At 39.4% G+C, this 16247-nt stretch overlaps 1 protein-coding gene across 10 annotated transcripts in view; it reads left to right on the top strand.

The window, feature by feature from the left end:
- The window catches only part of ANO4 (anoctamin 4), a 445901-nt gene that overhangs the window by 390134 nt on the left and 39520 nt on the right, over positions 1 to 16247 (top strand). For all 10 annotated transcript variants that reach the window (XM_032346621.1, XM_032346625.1, XM_032346622.1 and 7 more), the window contains 6 exons: positions 1554 to 1718; positions 7899 to 7935; positions 10230 to 10341; positions 11331 to 11388; positions 11520 to 11617; positions 13354 to 13496. In XM_032346621.1, coding sequence (XP_032202512.1) covers positions 1554 to 1718; positions 7899 to 7935; positions 10230 to 10341; positions 11331 to 11388; positions 11520 to 11617; positions 13354 to 13496 — 613 coding nt within the window. The remainder of the gene's footprint in view (positions 1 to 1553; positions 1719 to 7898; positions 7936 to 10229; positions 10342 to 11330; positions 11389 to 11519; positions 11618 to 13353; positions 13497 to 16247) is intronic.

Below are 16247 nucleotides of genomic sequence, written 5' to 3'. Positions count from 1 at the left end.
GGTTCTCAGCTTGGTTTTTGATAACTAAGTAGGTAAAGGTCTTTACTCTGATATAGTGAGTCATCTAATGAAAGACACAAACATGTTGGGGTCTCATATTGCCAGTAGATAGAAGACATGTTGAGTTCTCATCACATACCATGACATCTTCAGAGAAAGATAGTTCAGTTCAATGTCCATAATTGATTAATAAGAGATTATGTACCTATCACAGAGTTAGCTTATTCAGCAACAAATAGCTGAACATTTACTATGCACCTGTAATTATGCTAAGGCACTATAGAAACTATGATGAGCAAAACAGATACCGTACCAGCCCTGATGGAGCTTATAGTGCCCCCTCCTTGATCTGAAGTTTTGCTATCTGGAGTTTCAGTACCTGCAGTTTTGCTATCTGGAGTTTCAGTACCCAGGCTGGAAGCAGACAATCCTTCTGACATATCATCAGAAAATCAGTAGTAGCCTAATGCTATATCACAGTACCTATGCCATCTGCCTCACTTCATCTCATCATGTAGGCATTTTACCATCTCACATCATCACAAGGAGAGTGAGTACAATACAATAAGATATTTTGAGAGGGAGAGAGACCATATTCACACAGTCTTTCTATTGTATTGTTGTTCTGTTTTATCATTAGTTACTGTTGTTAGTCTCTTACTGTGCCCAATTTGCAAATTAAACTTTCTCATAGCTATTTATCTATAGGAAAAACCATAGTCTATGTAGGGTTTGATAGTATCCAAGGTATCAGGTATCTACTGGGGACCTTAGAAATATCCCCCATAGAAAAGGGGGAGGGTCAACTATACTTTCTAAATGGGGGAAACGGGCAACAATCAAACTGAAAAATTGTTAGAAATTATAAATTGGATACTGAAAGAAGAGTACAGGTATCATATAGCAATAACAAAGTCTGAGGGTCATTAAAGTTTCAGTTATGAAGTGGTTCTTGAGGTGTGAAAGAAGAGTAGGTGTTAACTAGGCTCTGTGTGTGTGTGTGTGTATGTACATGTGCATACACACATATGTGTGTGTTTGGCATGGGAATGGGGGGTGGTCAGCCTTTTTGGCAAAGGAAATGGTCTTGAAGATTAGCCCATTTGAAGCCAGGAGAGAGGTTCTTGAGTCCCCAGACTTAAAGGAAAATGTCATTCCACAAGGTGGAGAAAGTCTTGCCACCATGAAGACTTTGCTTTTATCCCAAGAATAAAAGAAATCAATAGTTTTACACGGAAGAGTGACATCATAAGATTTCCATAATAATAATGCTCATTCGAATACCCTACTTAATAAAATGTTACCCCATAGCTTACACAGTTTATCAGCTTTCAAGCACTATGGTTGTTCTATTTGAATAAGAAAGAAAATACAGGCAAGAGAAAGTATTAATCACAATGAAAAGTTAGGATTATATTGTGATTTCTTGAGTCTGTTCCGCTGTTGGTTTATTTCCTTTTCTTGTTTTCCAATGGTGGAATTTTATAGTGGTGGGGACCCTCCTCCTGGGACATTCCATCAGGGTGCTCACCAGCTTTCCATCTTCCTCCCAGATCTGCGTGGTGATCGCTGCTGTATTTGGGATCGTCATTTACCGGGTGGTGACTGTCAGCACTTTTGCTGCCTTTAAGTGGGCGTTAATCCGGAATAACTCTCAGGTGGCAACCACAGGGACTGCCGTGTGCATCAACTTCTGCATTATTATGCTGCTGAATGTGGTAAGTGAACTATAAGGTAACGAGCCTGATAGGTAAAAACTATGTGGGCTGTGGTTTTCTTCTGTTGCTAAAGGGACCCAACCTTGGAGGGGTGAGTCTGTCATGCAGCACTGATGGCTGGGCAGCAGACTGCCTGGCAGGTCATGCACTCCGGTCTGGGGATTGAGAAGGCTTGAGTCAAATCCAGGCTCCAGGATTTTCTCCAGTGGAAGGCACTAGCTCCTCTCCGAATTTTAGTTTCCTTATTTAACCAGTAAGCTAACAGTGTGTGTATACCCCTTGGGGAAACTTAGAGAAAGAACATATTTTAAAGGCCCAACCTAGAATCTGTGACATAGTTCAACAGTGTTAGTTCCCATTTCTTTTTGATTTTGAATGTCAGGAAAGTGGTCAGTACCCAAAGCATTGTTTGAGATAACCTTGCAAGGCACACATCAGGATGGAACCTGTTGCTTGTGTTAATTTCGGGTGATTTTCAGTTCTATATTTCAGCCCAGGTGTCTCCTCTGAACCCCATACATCTGGCTGACTACTCCCACCATCCGCATCCAAACCCTTCTCTCCCCTCCAGAATCAGTTCCTCCATAGCTGCCTCCCGTGGTAACTGCTCAGGCTGAAAACCTTGGCATTACCCTTGACTCCTCTGTTTCTCTCAGTGTCTGTTTCCAGAGTTTGATCACTTCTGACATGTCCCCAAGTCCCACCCTGGTCCTAGAGCCCAGTAGCTCCCGCCTGGGTTATTGCATTGCCCCCTACCTAGTCTCTCGGCTGCCACATTGGCTCCCTCAATTTAGACTCATCACAGCAGCTAGTGCAAGCTGCTTACGGTGAGTGAGCTCCTGTCCCTGTTTACTCATCATGCCCAGTGGCTTTCCTCTTGCTCAGAATAAAAGTTCACATCTTCATGTGGCCTCCAGGCCTCTCCTTCTGGCCCCAGTGACAACTCTGATCCTGTCTCCTACCTACTCACCCTATTTCTCCTGCTCCAGCCTGGCCTTCCCTTTGTTCCCCGGATGTGCCAAGCATGCTCTCACTCTAGGGACTTTTACTTGCTCTTCTCTCTGCCTGGAATATTCCTCCTCATGGGGTCTGCATGGCTTCCTCCTCGCCTCCTTCATTTCTTTGTTCAGAGGTTACTTTTCTAATATAAAATTTCTGTGGTCACTCAGGTTTAGAATCGTAACTGCCTCCTGCCATCTAACAACTTCCTGTCCCCTTGCCTGCTCTATTTTTCCCTGTGGTATTTATTACTATGTAATATGCTGTTTTTAAGTTATTTTATTATCTGTCTTCCCCATTGGAATGTAGATCCATTAGGGCAGAAACTTTTGTCTATTTGTTTTCTACTCGCTATTTCCCAGTGTCTGGAATGGGATCTAGCACAGAGTAGACTCTCAGTAAATTGTTTTTATTTGCAGAACAATAGTATTATTTGCTGACATTGCTAGATTTGAGATGAACCTATGCATAAAAATAGTGACATTAGCGATTTGTAGCAGGGAATAAATAAGATCATATATGTGGAGTCATAGACATGGAGTAGCTGTTATGGTTCCCTCACACTTAGTTATGTTGCATCTTAAATCTGGATATGATAATATCCATAATGCTGAAATTCTCTCATCATTAGAAAAGGGTGTTCCAAAGGCCAATTAATTTAATGTTGTTATCAATACAGTTTAATCCGTTTGGATTATCATTCCTAGCTCCTTAAATAATCCTAAATTCTATAACCAACAAACTCAGAGTGATTCTTAAGAGAATTCAATCTACCCAATAATAAAAAACTTCATTTAGGATTTTTTTTTAAAAAAGATGTTATTTATTTATTTGACAGACAGAGATCACAAGTAGGCAGAGAGGCAGGCAGAGAGAGAGGAAGGGAAGCAGGCTTCCCGCTGAGCAGAGAGCCTGACATGGGCCTTGATCCCAGGACCCTGGGATCATGACCTGAGTGGAAGACAGAGACTTTAACCCACTGAGCCATCCAGGTGCCCCTCATTTAGGGTTCTTAAGTGAGCAAGTCATCACTGAACTAATGAAATATAGTTGATTTATTATTATTACCACTATTGCTATTTACCATTATTACTAAAATACGCAGGAACTTCTTTATTATTTTAGAAAAAAAAGCTTCAGAATACAGAAGTTCCAAAAATGAAACAAAAGCAGTTGCTAATCACCTGACATGATTGTAAAAGTGTGTGGTCAAGTGGAGGGCGAGAGTGGACATGTGGCACCTCTGGCCCTCTCTACTCCAGGACTCAGCTCCTCTCAAAGTTAATTGTGGAATATATTCATTGGGAGGGGGAGTGATTGATGGTGAAATTAACCAAACAACCAAAGTAGTGAAATAGTCTGCGTCCAGGTAGTTTGCAATGAATTAATGACCTTTTTCTCTCAAATGCCATATTAAAATTAAATTTATGCATCTTAAGAAATACATACAGTGAGTCTATAAATACATGGTTGCTCATATATTTTGAGCAGATATACCAGTATTGTCAGAGTTAGACTTTGTTGAACTGGAAATCACTTATCCAGCAATCTCTACTTCACGAAACACAGCCAAGAAAAGAGAAAATAAACTAAAAATGAAGAAGGTAGCATAGGGAGTGGGGAAACTATATAGTTATGGACATTGCAAACTATATAGTTATGGACACCTACTATGTGCTGGGAACTAGACTACTAGGCATTTCTATGCTTTATCTAACAGGCATTTCAGAGTCACCAAAATGGATAATGTAGAGTCTACACACTAAAGCTAACATGTATTATTTTCAAGAAGGCCCTTAATGAGTATTTTCATTTATTTTAGGTACATGTAAACACCTTTGCTGTTCTGATTTCTCATCAACATCAGACTAGAAAAACAGAAGGTCACTAAGGCAAGAATTCTTGCAAGAGAAGGAACTGATAAACCATAGCAAGGGAAAGAAAAGAAAATAAGAAACACATGTAAGAACTTTCAAAGCAGCACCATCCAAGACCCTACTGTGCAGGAAGCAATGCCCATGACATCCCTATCCCAGCAAACACATTCCTAGTCCTGTCTTATGCCCTGAGGTCTTACAGGTTCCATTACAAAGGCAACTGAGTATGTAATATAGTTTGGAAAGATTTACATCAGAATGTCCAAAAAATAAAAAAGTAAGTCCTTAGGCAAATAACACATAAATAACAGATGACAGACTAATAACTATGAGGTAGCTTTGACCAGTTCAGAACTAAACTAGCTAATGACTTCTGAAATTACTCAATTTAAGGTATTTTCATGACCCTACAATATACATTTTTTATAGCTACATAAATTATTTCCAACTACTTAAAATTTTGGCCATACTTGTCTTGCAAAAAAAAAAGTCATCATTTAGACATGAATCATTAATACTTTCCATTAATTGAATATTAAAAACCTTGAGAGCTAGATTGGTTTTTAACTTCTGTTCATTACAGCCTCTAATTTTTTAATAATATTGTTATAGATCACATACCCTGTTTCTGACATTCTGCTAGAGTTGTCCAACCTTAACTAAAGAAGGAGACCTAAAGCTTATTTTCCAGATTTTATGATGTCTATTTACTCTGTTATGTTTTTGTTGTGTATTTACTCTTATGTAGTGTGTACTCTAAAAATAAAATACAATATATTTTATAAAAAATTCTGCATCCTGGGGAACCTGGATGGCTCAGTTGGTGAAGCATCCAACTCTTGATCTCAGCCAGGTCGTGATCTTAGGGTAGGGAGTTCAAGTCCTGTGTTGGGCTCCCAGCATGGGTCCCTCTTTAAAAAAAATATTCTGGACCCCAACAAAATATGATACTTCTTAGTGACTGGTTAAGGGATGCTTACTAGTTTTCATTTTATTTCTTTTTGAAAAATAAATACCTCAAAGATGGAGTAAATAGGGAGGATTTTCTTGCTCCTTGACGTACTATTTTAATCCCATTCTGCCTCACTAGTGAACTAGGAACATCTCAGTATGGTGGTCAGAAACAAACGATGCCAACAAAGAATACATTCCAAGAGGAGATATAACCATCCTTTTTATTCAGCCATACAAATGCGAATCTGATATTTCATTATACTCTAAACACTGAATACCACAGGGTCTTATTCCCGAAAGAAGTGAGCCAGAGAACATGGGATGCATCAGAACAGGCCCCCATACATTGTTTGGGTGGACAAGATCAAATTAGAAGTACTCAGAGCTTCTTTGGAAGTATACTTCAGATCAGAACACTTTCTGTCAGTTACAGATTTTAACTCTCACAATTTGTGGCATCCAGTTTGGAAACAGATTTTCTACTGCTTTTATCAGAACAAACCATCCATGATATCTATCTCAACTTCCTAATGAGAAATCAGACACTTTCCAGAAGCCACTCATCAGAAGATCTTTCAGTGGCCATCAGGCCCTCTGCTTACGTGCCCTTTCTCTTTGTATCCTGCTCAAAGTTTCACTGTCCATTCCCTTGCATCTTTAACATTTATAGAATGGTCACAGATGCCATGGATCCTGACTGTGGATTCCCATATACTTTGCCTTATTTTTCAAAATGTTAATATTGATCATATTTTGATTACTGTGCTGTTCCTTTTTTCTTTTAATTTTTTATTTTTTATAAACATATATTTTTATTCCCAGGGGTACAGGTCTGTGAATCGCCAGGTTTACACACTTCACAGCACTCACCAAAGCACATACCTCCCCAATGTGCTGTTCCTTTTTTAAGTTTCTTTTTTTTTGCGGTGTCTAAACCGAGATAACATGGACATGTCACCAGCTACCAAGACCTTTGAGACAGAAATGCAAAGTGAGCCACTTGGATAAAAGCATATCAATGTGAAAGATCTAAAGGATAAACTGGACAGTCAAAAATTGTATTTTGAGAAAGATGATCTCAGTCAAATCTAATTTTCCTTGAAAATCACATAACTGACTTTAATAATAGAGTGTATTTGTAAAGCAAAATATATTTTATTAAAACATCTGTCCTAATCTGTACTTAACCAGTACTTTTAAGATAAAATGTATGACTATACCACTGGATTTCTTATTGAAAATTACACCAATCTCTTTTAACTCTGGACTCTTAAGAGTCTGTGGCTTCTGCACACAAAATATGATACTATGGCCATATTAGTTATAATATTATAGCAAGTCATAGTCATTGTTCTAAGTTTTGAGTCATACAATCAGTATTTTACTTAACTCTGTACTTAGCAGAAGTCTCGGATAAGAAAATTCAGAAGTTTGGAAGGACCGCAAGATAAATGGTCCAGTACCCATTCTCAGTCACAGAAAAGGAAAACAGTGGTCTGAAGAAGAGATGAGGTGATGTGCCCAAGCTCTACAGCTTGCTGACTGGTAAAGTCATAATTCCAGCCTGGGGAACTTTAACCAGGGCATTTTTACTACTTTAAATATGATCTTAATTTTCATGTTGTTCCAATCCTTTTGACTAGTTTTCCTTTCCATTTTACTGTCTCATTTTAGAGAAGACACCTGCTCTTTTCCTCGATTTAGCCCTCTCTCGGGAATCTCCTAGATCTGGGTTTGCTCTGAACTGTGGCCTCTGCACTTCCATATACATATGCATACATGAGTGTGCATGCACACACACACACACACACACACACACACACACTTTCCCTTCCCTCTCAGGACCCTGCATTTACCAGATGGCTGGGCAAGTTAAGGATGCATCCAATGTACTCATGGAAAAGCAGAATACCAAAAGCTTAGGGCTCCTAGTAAGTTTTCATCATCTCAGTATTTATGAATGCTCTAATCTAGAAAATACAGCAAGTCCATAAACAATGAGATTACAGAATCTTACCATCAGAATCAGTCTTAGAGATGCTAAGGTCCAAGAATGTTGTGATTTGCCCTGCATCACTTAGCAAGCTAGTAATTAGTCGCAGCTGGCCTTGTTGCCAATTATTTACTCAAACATAGGAAGTGAGATTTTAAAAATAGTAAAATGGGATCTTGTGCTTTTCTTTCTTGCCTTGAAAGGACACAGCTGTTTGTTTACAGTGTGTTCATTGTTGAATAATGTGTGGTTAATGAAATTATTTTTACTCATGACTTGATTACCTATTTCCTTTATAACTATGGATTTTATAGCATCCACAGCTTTATTACTCAATATATGAAATTTGTTTTACAGCTCTATGAGAAAGTTGCACTTCTTCTGACAAATTTAGGTAAGTGAGACCCTTTTTATTTCATAGCACAATATTGCAGTTTGGGAAATATCTTTTCAAAGACTGATTTCCGAAACCCTGCTGAAGAGAAATATTCTTTTTGTTTTGAATTGCATACAATTATTTGCTCTTTGCCTTCAACAGGGCATTTTAAATATGTCTAGTAATTGGGGAGTCATTTCTTTTTTTTAAACATCTTTATTTTTTTCTGTGTTCCAAGGTTCATTGTTTATGCTCCATGCCCAGTGCTCCGTGCAATACATGGCCTTCTTTAATACCTACCACCAGGATCGCCCCATCCCCACACCCCCCTCCCCTCCAAATCCCTTAGTTTGTTTCTCATAGTCCACAGTCTCTCATGCTTCGTCTCCCTGACCAATTTACCCCACTTTACTTCTTTCCTTCTCCTAATATCCTCCATGTTATTCCTTATGCTCCACAAGTAAGTGAAGGGGAGTCATTTCTACTTAAAGCTTTAAAACCTGTCATAAACATTACCTATCATGGGCTAATGTAATTTGAAACAGGTTTTCTCTTAATGCACAAAAAAATATAGCATCATTAAAGTAGTACATAAAGTGTCCAGAATCCTTGAAAAAAAGTGTTCATTTGCTTTGCTTACAATTTTTATTTAATTAAAAATGTATCAAGCTTTTGTGGTGTATCTAAACCACAGCAAGATGAGTTGCTCTGAAGACTGGGGCCTTCCACCACAAATGTAGGTGGTCTAATCATTACTTATATTTATAGAAATAACAATCATCTGGATAAGTCACCCTTAAAGGTGACATTTCTTTGAATCCATAAAACAGACCAATCTGGTCACTCACTGTACACTGTACATTTTCCATGTTTTCAAGATAAAGAAATTGTCCCAATTTTATTAATGAAACATTGGTCATTTTACTCTATGCAATTTAAGAAAATTACATACTCCCACATATAAACCTATTTTAGCACTTTCCCATATGCAGCTTGTCGGGGGGGGACCAAAAAAGTGCTTTTATTTATAATCATTATAATACAAGATGACATTTATTGAGCCTTCCTAGGTGCCAGATACAGAGCTAGATACGTGGTATATCTCCTTTAATGTCATTAAAATCCTCCGTCATTACCACCCTTAGCCCAGAAACATAGAAAGAAGTTTATATCCACTAAAGAGGTAGGTACATTGGCAGATTGTGTCCAGTGGCCCCTTGATCCAGGCTGGCAAAGACGCCAGGGAGGTACAGCCCTGGCCCTTCTGTGGTTGGGACACCTGGGCACCCACCCAGCTGGCTAACAACCTGGGAGACCTTCCTATGTAACCAATAGTTCAGGAGCAGAAGTGAAGTAAAGATAAAAACCCTTTTAAAATCCTTTGTCCTCTCTTTCCTCAACAGCGGTACAGCCTTGTTAAATATGATTCTCCTTCCCCTTCTCAGATATGCCCTCAGCAAGCATTTTGAGGAATTAGTGGAAAAGGAATTGATGGGGTGAAATGGCAAAGAGCAATTAGAATCAGGGACTATGGAAACATAGAAAGTACAATGGAATTAAACATATTCTCATTGACATTACTTGGGATGAGGATGCAGCTCCTAGGGAAGGATAGGTGCATTTGATATGAGATGTCAAGTTGGAAGTCTGATTCATATTTTGATTCATATCACAGTGTCCAAAGAGCACTTGCTTTATGGAAGTCAAATATAAGGAGATGAGAATTGGCACCTGACTGAGGTCAGAACACTGTAAGATGTAAATGGTGATATAGGTTAAAACTCTAAAATGAGGTCATCTCCTTGGTATTTGTCCATGAGAAAGAAAAATGATGCATGAGGGTGACAAGCAAAGAAGTCAGATACTCACAGCATTCTGAGAGGGGAGGGCGTCTGACTCTCTCTCGTGCAGCAGCACCTGGCATTTCACAATAGAATTGAAGAACAAGGAATTAATTAGGAAATGGGAGGGGACCTGACTCCACACCCTACCCCACAGACAGAAACTAAGAGCAGAAGGGAACGAAGCTCCTCCATCCCTAGCTTTCTCTCCTCTAGGCTCTCTGTGCATCCTGTCACAGCAGAACAACCTGGATATTCCATCCCCTCAGATAAGTCAGTAGCTCCTTCCCACCACACCCTGGTTGGGCTGGTCTGCAAGCTTGAGGTGGTCTATTCTATCATCCACCATCTATAGGAAAACTGGGGTCTCCTGAAGCCTTCTCAGGGCACCTCCGCTCCTATCCTGTGTGTATAGGGAGTTAAGAAGGGTCAAAGGCAACCTCTCAAACTCTACTCCCTTTTTGTCCACAGAACAGCCTCGCACAGAGTCCGAGTGGGAGAACAGCTTCACCCTGAAAATGTTTCTTTTTCAGTTTGTCAATCTGAACAGTTCCACATTTTACATCGCATTTTTCCTTGGAAGGTAAAGACCTGATCTCTCCACACTTCTGCAGGCCAGGGATAGAGCACTCAGAGGTCACTGACCAGGGTGACAGAGAAGCACCTCCTTTAGAGTAATTTATACAAAGAGTAGAAAGAGATTAGACCACTCCTTTCCTTTCCTGTTCCCTTCCTAGGGAATGGTCACTGCACTCAAAAGTTACCTGTATGCCTTTTCTTGCTAAGGTACATAGAGAAAAAACATTGGCACAAGTGAAGGATGGATTTAAAACTTGTGGGCTCCATCTGCACCTGAGTCAGGCCCCCAGATCTCACACTTTTATGAGCAGTTGACCTAAGAGGTGGTGGTGAGGGTGGAGAGGGTGATCTGCAGCGTGTCCTGGATGCCCACCTTCATAGAAGAGGGAAGGACATCCAAACGGGAGAGGGGGTGACATAGGATGCCAGAGAAGAGTGGACAATTTCTGAATCCAGCAGTTACAAGGATTTGCAAAGGCTCCTGTGTTAAGTATTCCTGTCCTATGAACTCTTTTGTGCCAGGAAGTAGTCTCTGAAGAGAGAAAAACCAGAGACGGGTGAGTGTTGGATTTGGGTGGGATGGGTGTAGCACTTCTCAGTATCGAGCTACTCCAGTGTGGAATTCTAGTCAAACAGTAAAGCTCGTTTTTTTTTTTTCAAATTAAGCTTCTATTCAAAAAGATCAGAGCCTGTTTCAATCCAACATGCTGTTTGTTATATAGGCCAGAGTGATTGATATTTAGCAGAAAATGTTCAAAGTCACACAGAGCAGCAAGAGCTGGCCTCTGTGGTCAGCAGCCAGACAGTCCAGAATGGAAATATTCCTGGAAAATTCTAGAAGTTGCAGTCATGGCAGCTCTGGAGAGTTTCCTAATTCTCTCAGACCTGAGTGTACCAGTAATTTTCACTGGAGATGTGCTAAGCTGAACACAATAACCACAAAAAGCTTAGACCTATAGGGTGCTAATGGTTTGTTTTTTCTGTGTGTTGAAGATTTACAGGACACCCAGGTGCCTACTTGAGACTGATAAACAGGTGGAGACTAGAAGAGGTCTGTATTCTTCCATCACTCCTTATTTCCTTATATTAAATAGCCTAGGGCAACTTTGTGCAGATTAGAAACCAAACACTCTTTCTTCCCTGCCATTGATTCTGGAATTTCTATGTTTGCTTACCTCACAGTGCCATCCTAGTGGATGCCTTATTGATCTCTGTATGCAAATGGGTATTATAATGGTGCTAAAGCAGACATGGAATAATTTCATGGAACTTGGCTACCCGTAAGTACCTTAGATTTCTACAGTTGAGTGGGAGCATTGCTCATTATTGGCTTTTCTGGGTGTGGCAAGTAAGACAAGCAGTGCAGACTCAGCGCTGCTGATACCTGGAGCTAAGTGTTCATGCTCAGTTATTCAAAGGCAGTCATGAAAGTAATAAACATTGGCTCTTAGGAGATTTAGTACAAGAAGTGTGAATGATCGTGAATATTCTTTAAAAAGTCTCTGTGGGGCCCTAAACATTGAACACTTGCTTGCAGCTCTTTTAAATAATGCTTCTGACCCCCATGCTGTAGCATTTCAAGGCTCTCACCAGTTATGACCCATTAACTAGAGCTCTACTCCCCCACCCCCATGGTAAATCAGGAATGGTAATTTTTTCAAACTACCTTAATTTCAAACTGTATAGAAAAGGAACTTCTGGAAAAGAGAAAAGTTTAGGGATGCAGAAAAGAAATTGGAATATTTCTAAGTCAATATATCCTGACAAGTAAAAATAGGATCACCTGATGGTAATAGTAGATGTTGATGACAATAGACAAAAACTTGCATCACTTTTGTAAGGATATCCTTGAATTCTGCTATGTTTGCTCAGCTCTGGTCAGTTCAGTTTTAAAGGAACATAAATCAACAACTTCTATTTCTGCTTTAATTCCCTACCTACTGATTTCCATGTCAGCTTGGTGTCTCTATAGAGAACTCCAGGTTTCAAGGAGGACCACTCAGCCAGAACGATTAGCTAGAACTTGGATCACTTCGAAAAAGTCACTTCTTGGCTCTTAGTCGGAACCTAGGCCAGTAATTTTCTATCCTTAGATTTTTAGAAAACTTATTCCAAGTGCTTGATGTTGTCTGTGAAACTTTTTTAAATGCATAAAATTTAGAAATTAGCAGCATTATATGCTACTTTAAAGTATAAACCATAATTTATCAAAATGTCAGACATCAACAGAACTATATTTTATCTTTTAGTAGTATGGACAGAGAGCAAAACTGCAAAGTAGGTCGTTTATTTTTTATACCCATCCCATTATTTCCTTATTTTGCCATTTGTTTTTGGGTTTTTCTGGCATGTCTACTCTTGGATACCCCTCCATTTTTCCTTGTCCCCTATAGCACACAGACCTGGTCCTTGCCCCCTTTCTCAATCCTGTTCCATTTCATAAGATGCACTCCTGAACATTACTAAGGAGTAATGTGCTAATCTCATCAGTGTGAGATGTATTTTACTGGGAATCAGAGTCCCTGTTGAGCTCAAGCTAAAAGCAGGCAAGTCCGGTTGTGGATGTGCAAGCTTCCCTGTGCTAAGAGGGGAAGCATTTAATGGATCTGTAGAGCTTCCAGGCCCTCAGAATATGTAGGCCAGCACTCACATGATTAAGATTGCCCATGCATCCTAAATTAAGTCAGCTAAGCCAAACCTTCCTCTACTCTGTGGTCTGGGTGTTGCCTTGGTGCTAGAGGAAAAGTTTATAGATGTTGTCCTCCATCCTACCCTCTGAGGCAACACAGAACATGAGATAATTTCATGAATAGTTAAAAAGTCATTCTGTTCATTTGCAAGTGCAAATGCATGAAGTACAGCCATTGATACGATCTTCCTAATCCAAGGTTTTATTTCCTTGGCAGCTGATCCTAAATGTTTTTAAATTATGGTTCTGTATTTGAAGTCTGTCTTATTGCTTAAGTCTTATGAACAGTCATATATTTTTTTTAAAGGAATTGATCTTGTTGTGCAGGTTAATTCAGAATTGGTGGACCAGAAGAAAAGTACGACAAGAACGTGGACCCGAAAGAAAAATAAGTTTCCCACAGTGGGAAAAGGACTACAACCTTCAGCCCATGAATGCCTATGGACTCTTCGACGAATACTTAGAAATGAGTATGCAAATATCCTATTTAATCCTATTAATTCTAAATGCCAATTCTAGAACTCAAGCTATATTCAGCTAGACAGGCATCCTCTATCATTGAGGCCAGCCATGTGGGAGAATTCTCCAGCCAAATGGAGAGGAGGGGAGTTTCTTGCTGTAAGAAGCTCAGTCCATAGAGATGGTGTCAAAAGCCTAGGCACTTTGAACTCTTCATGACATTGTGCCCTTTCCCTTGTAATCAATCACCAGGAAACAAAAATGATTTGGAAAACTTGGTGAGCCAAAGAAAAGGGAGTTACCATGGCATGATTGATTCCCTCATTTAGCAGACATGTATTGAGCCATGTTATGTCCAGGCAGATGCTATGCTTGCCACAAGAGCTACAAGAAGGAATAAGACACAGTCCCAGCTTTCAAAGAGTACATGAGCTAGTGGGGGAAAGCCAGAGATATAAAGTGCCCTAGATGCTGCAGGATGCATCAGTAGAGGGGATCAGGGGAACAGCCATTTCTCTTGGGGAGGATGGCAGGAAGCTGGGAATGCTTAAGCTCTACTCCACTTACATTTAAGGACTTAAATCTGTCTATTAATCAAACCCAAGTTATTTATCTTGTATGTTGTACATGTACCCAAACATGTATTCAAGAGCATGGGCTATGGAACCAGATTACCTGGGTTCAAATCCTTGCCCTATCACTTATTAACTATGAAACTTGGACAGTTAATCCCTGTCTCAATTTTTCACCTCTAAAGTAGGGAAAATAATGAGAGTAACCACTTCATAAGGTCCTTGTGTGGATTAAATGATTTAATCAATGGAAAGGGTTTAGAACAATGACTGGGCTCATAGGATACACTTGGTACATGTTATTTGTATTATCGTTATTATTTTCCTAACAAATTAAGCTAACAAATTTGCTTAACAGATATATTGAGTGTATATGGGTTGCTGTTCTTTTTTTCTTTCAGTTATGTTTAAGCTCTTTAACATTGGGGTAAGAGTGGGGTAGGGATGAGCAAGATGCATTACTTCTGAAAGAAACAGTTCTTTCTGGGAAAAATCTGAAAATTAAAGGAGTAGTAGAATTGATGCTTAGTGTTCTTAGATTGCTTATATCTTAAATATCTACTGTTGTTTTTGGAGTTTCAATTATAGAATGGCAGGATAATATAACTTAGAGGAAAAAATCAATGTAGGCATTAATAATAAAACTTAATAAAGGGAATTCATTAAGAGAACTAACCATTTTGAGGTCTCTTAATAGACTTTTCTCCCATAAAGAAGGAAATGAACAATAATGTTGGTATATTGAGTGCTTGAAAAGAAGTTTTTATGTGGTTAGAATGAGTAGTGCTCCAAATACTGCAGTATCTGCAGCAAGAAACAAATCTCAGAAACATCACAAGCAGACTAGTGAATCCTGTTTCCTTTCATTCTTCTCATTTAATTTCTTAATGATTTCCTTGCTTTGTTATTTATATTTTTAATGTAATTGTTGCAGTATGATAGTGCAGAAAGTATATAACTAAGTATACAGATCAATAAATTTTTAAATCTTTACCAATCTATGTAGGTAAGAATTTTGCAAACTACAGCACCCAGGTCAAGTTGAGTCCATTGCCTGTTTGGTTTTTTTATTTTCAGCATAACAGTATCATTATTTTTGCACCACACCCAGTGCTCCATGCAATCCGTGCCCTCTATAATACCCACCACCTGGTACCCCGACCTCCCACCCCCCACCCCTTCAAAACCCTCAGATTGTTTTTCAGAGTCCATAGTCTCTCATGGCTCACCTCCCCTTCCAATTTCCCCCAACTCCCTTGTCTTTGTCTGTTTTTACAAATAAGGTTTTATTGGTTCACAGCAATATCCAGTTATTTACATATTATCTATTGTTGGTTTTACACAATAGTATAGTTGAATAGTTTTGGCAGAGACAGGCCTACCAAGCCTATAATGTTTACTGTCTGGCTCCTTAAAGAAAATGTTTGCCTTTCTGTATGGTCAATCAGGAAATAGGATATCTAAGAATCTATCTATCAAAGAAGATTCTTCGACTCAAAGAAGGCTCTTTGTTTTCTCTCCAAGTCCTAACATCCTCACTAATCATGCTACTGATTTCTAACACCATAGATTAATTTTTCCCCTTTTTTATCTACATGTGAGTGAAATTGTACAATACATACTATTTTTTTTAAAGATTTTATTTATTTGACAGAGAGAGATCACAAGTAGGCAGAGAGGCAGGCAGAGAGTGAGAGAGGGAAGCAGGCTCCCCGCTGAGCAGAGAGCCTGATGTGGGACTCGATCCCAGGACCCTGAGATCATGACCTGAGCCGAAGGCAGCGGCTTAACCCACTGAGCCACCCAGGTGCCCCCAATACATACTATTTTGTAACTGGCTTCTTTCACTAAATACCATATTCATAAGATTCTTCTACACATAGTAAACTTTATTTTCATTGCCATATAGTATTCCTAGAATGTATACCTGGAGCAAAATTATGAAGTTGGTGGGGTTTCTCTTTTAGTATATGTGCTGCTGAAGCAAGCACTGGAGTTTCTCTTTGATATGGATCTCCATCTTGCAAATGTGGTTATTTTGTGTGTGTGTGTGTGTGTGTGTGTGTATGTGTGTGTATGTGTGTGTATGTGTGTGTGTATGGTGTGTGTTTTGCATTTCTACTCCCAGACACTCCCCAACTTTCTCTTCTCCCCGCAACACACAGACCCCACCACCACCAATCCTTCAGT

Source organism: Mustela erminea, chromosome 6 (genome assembly GCF_009829155.1).
Source record: "Mustela erminea isolate mMusErm1 chromosome 6, mMusErm1.Pri, whole genome shotgun sequence".
Taxonomy (NCBI): Eukaryota; Metazoa; Chordata; class Mammalia; order Carnivora; family Mustelidae; genus Mustela; species Mustela erminea.
The sequence above is the reverse complement of the archived record's forward strand: the minus strand, read 5'-3'. Positions and strand labels throughout refer to the sequence as shown.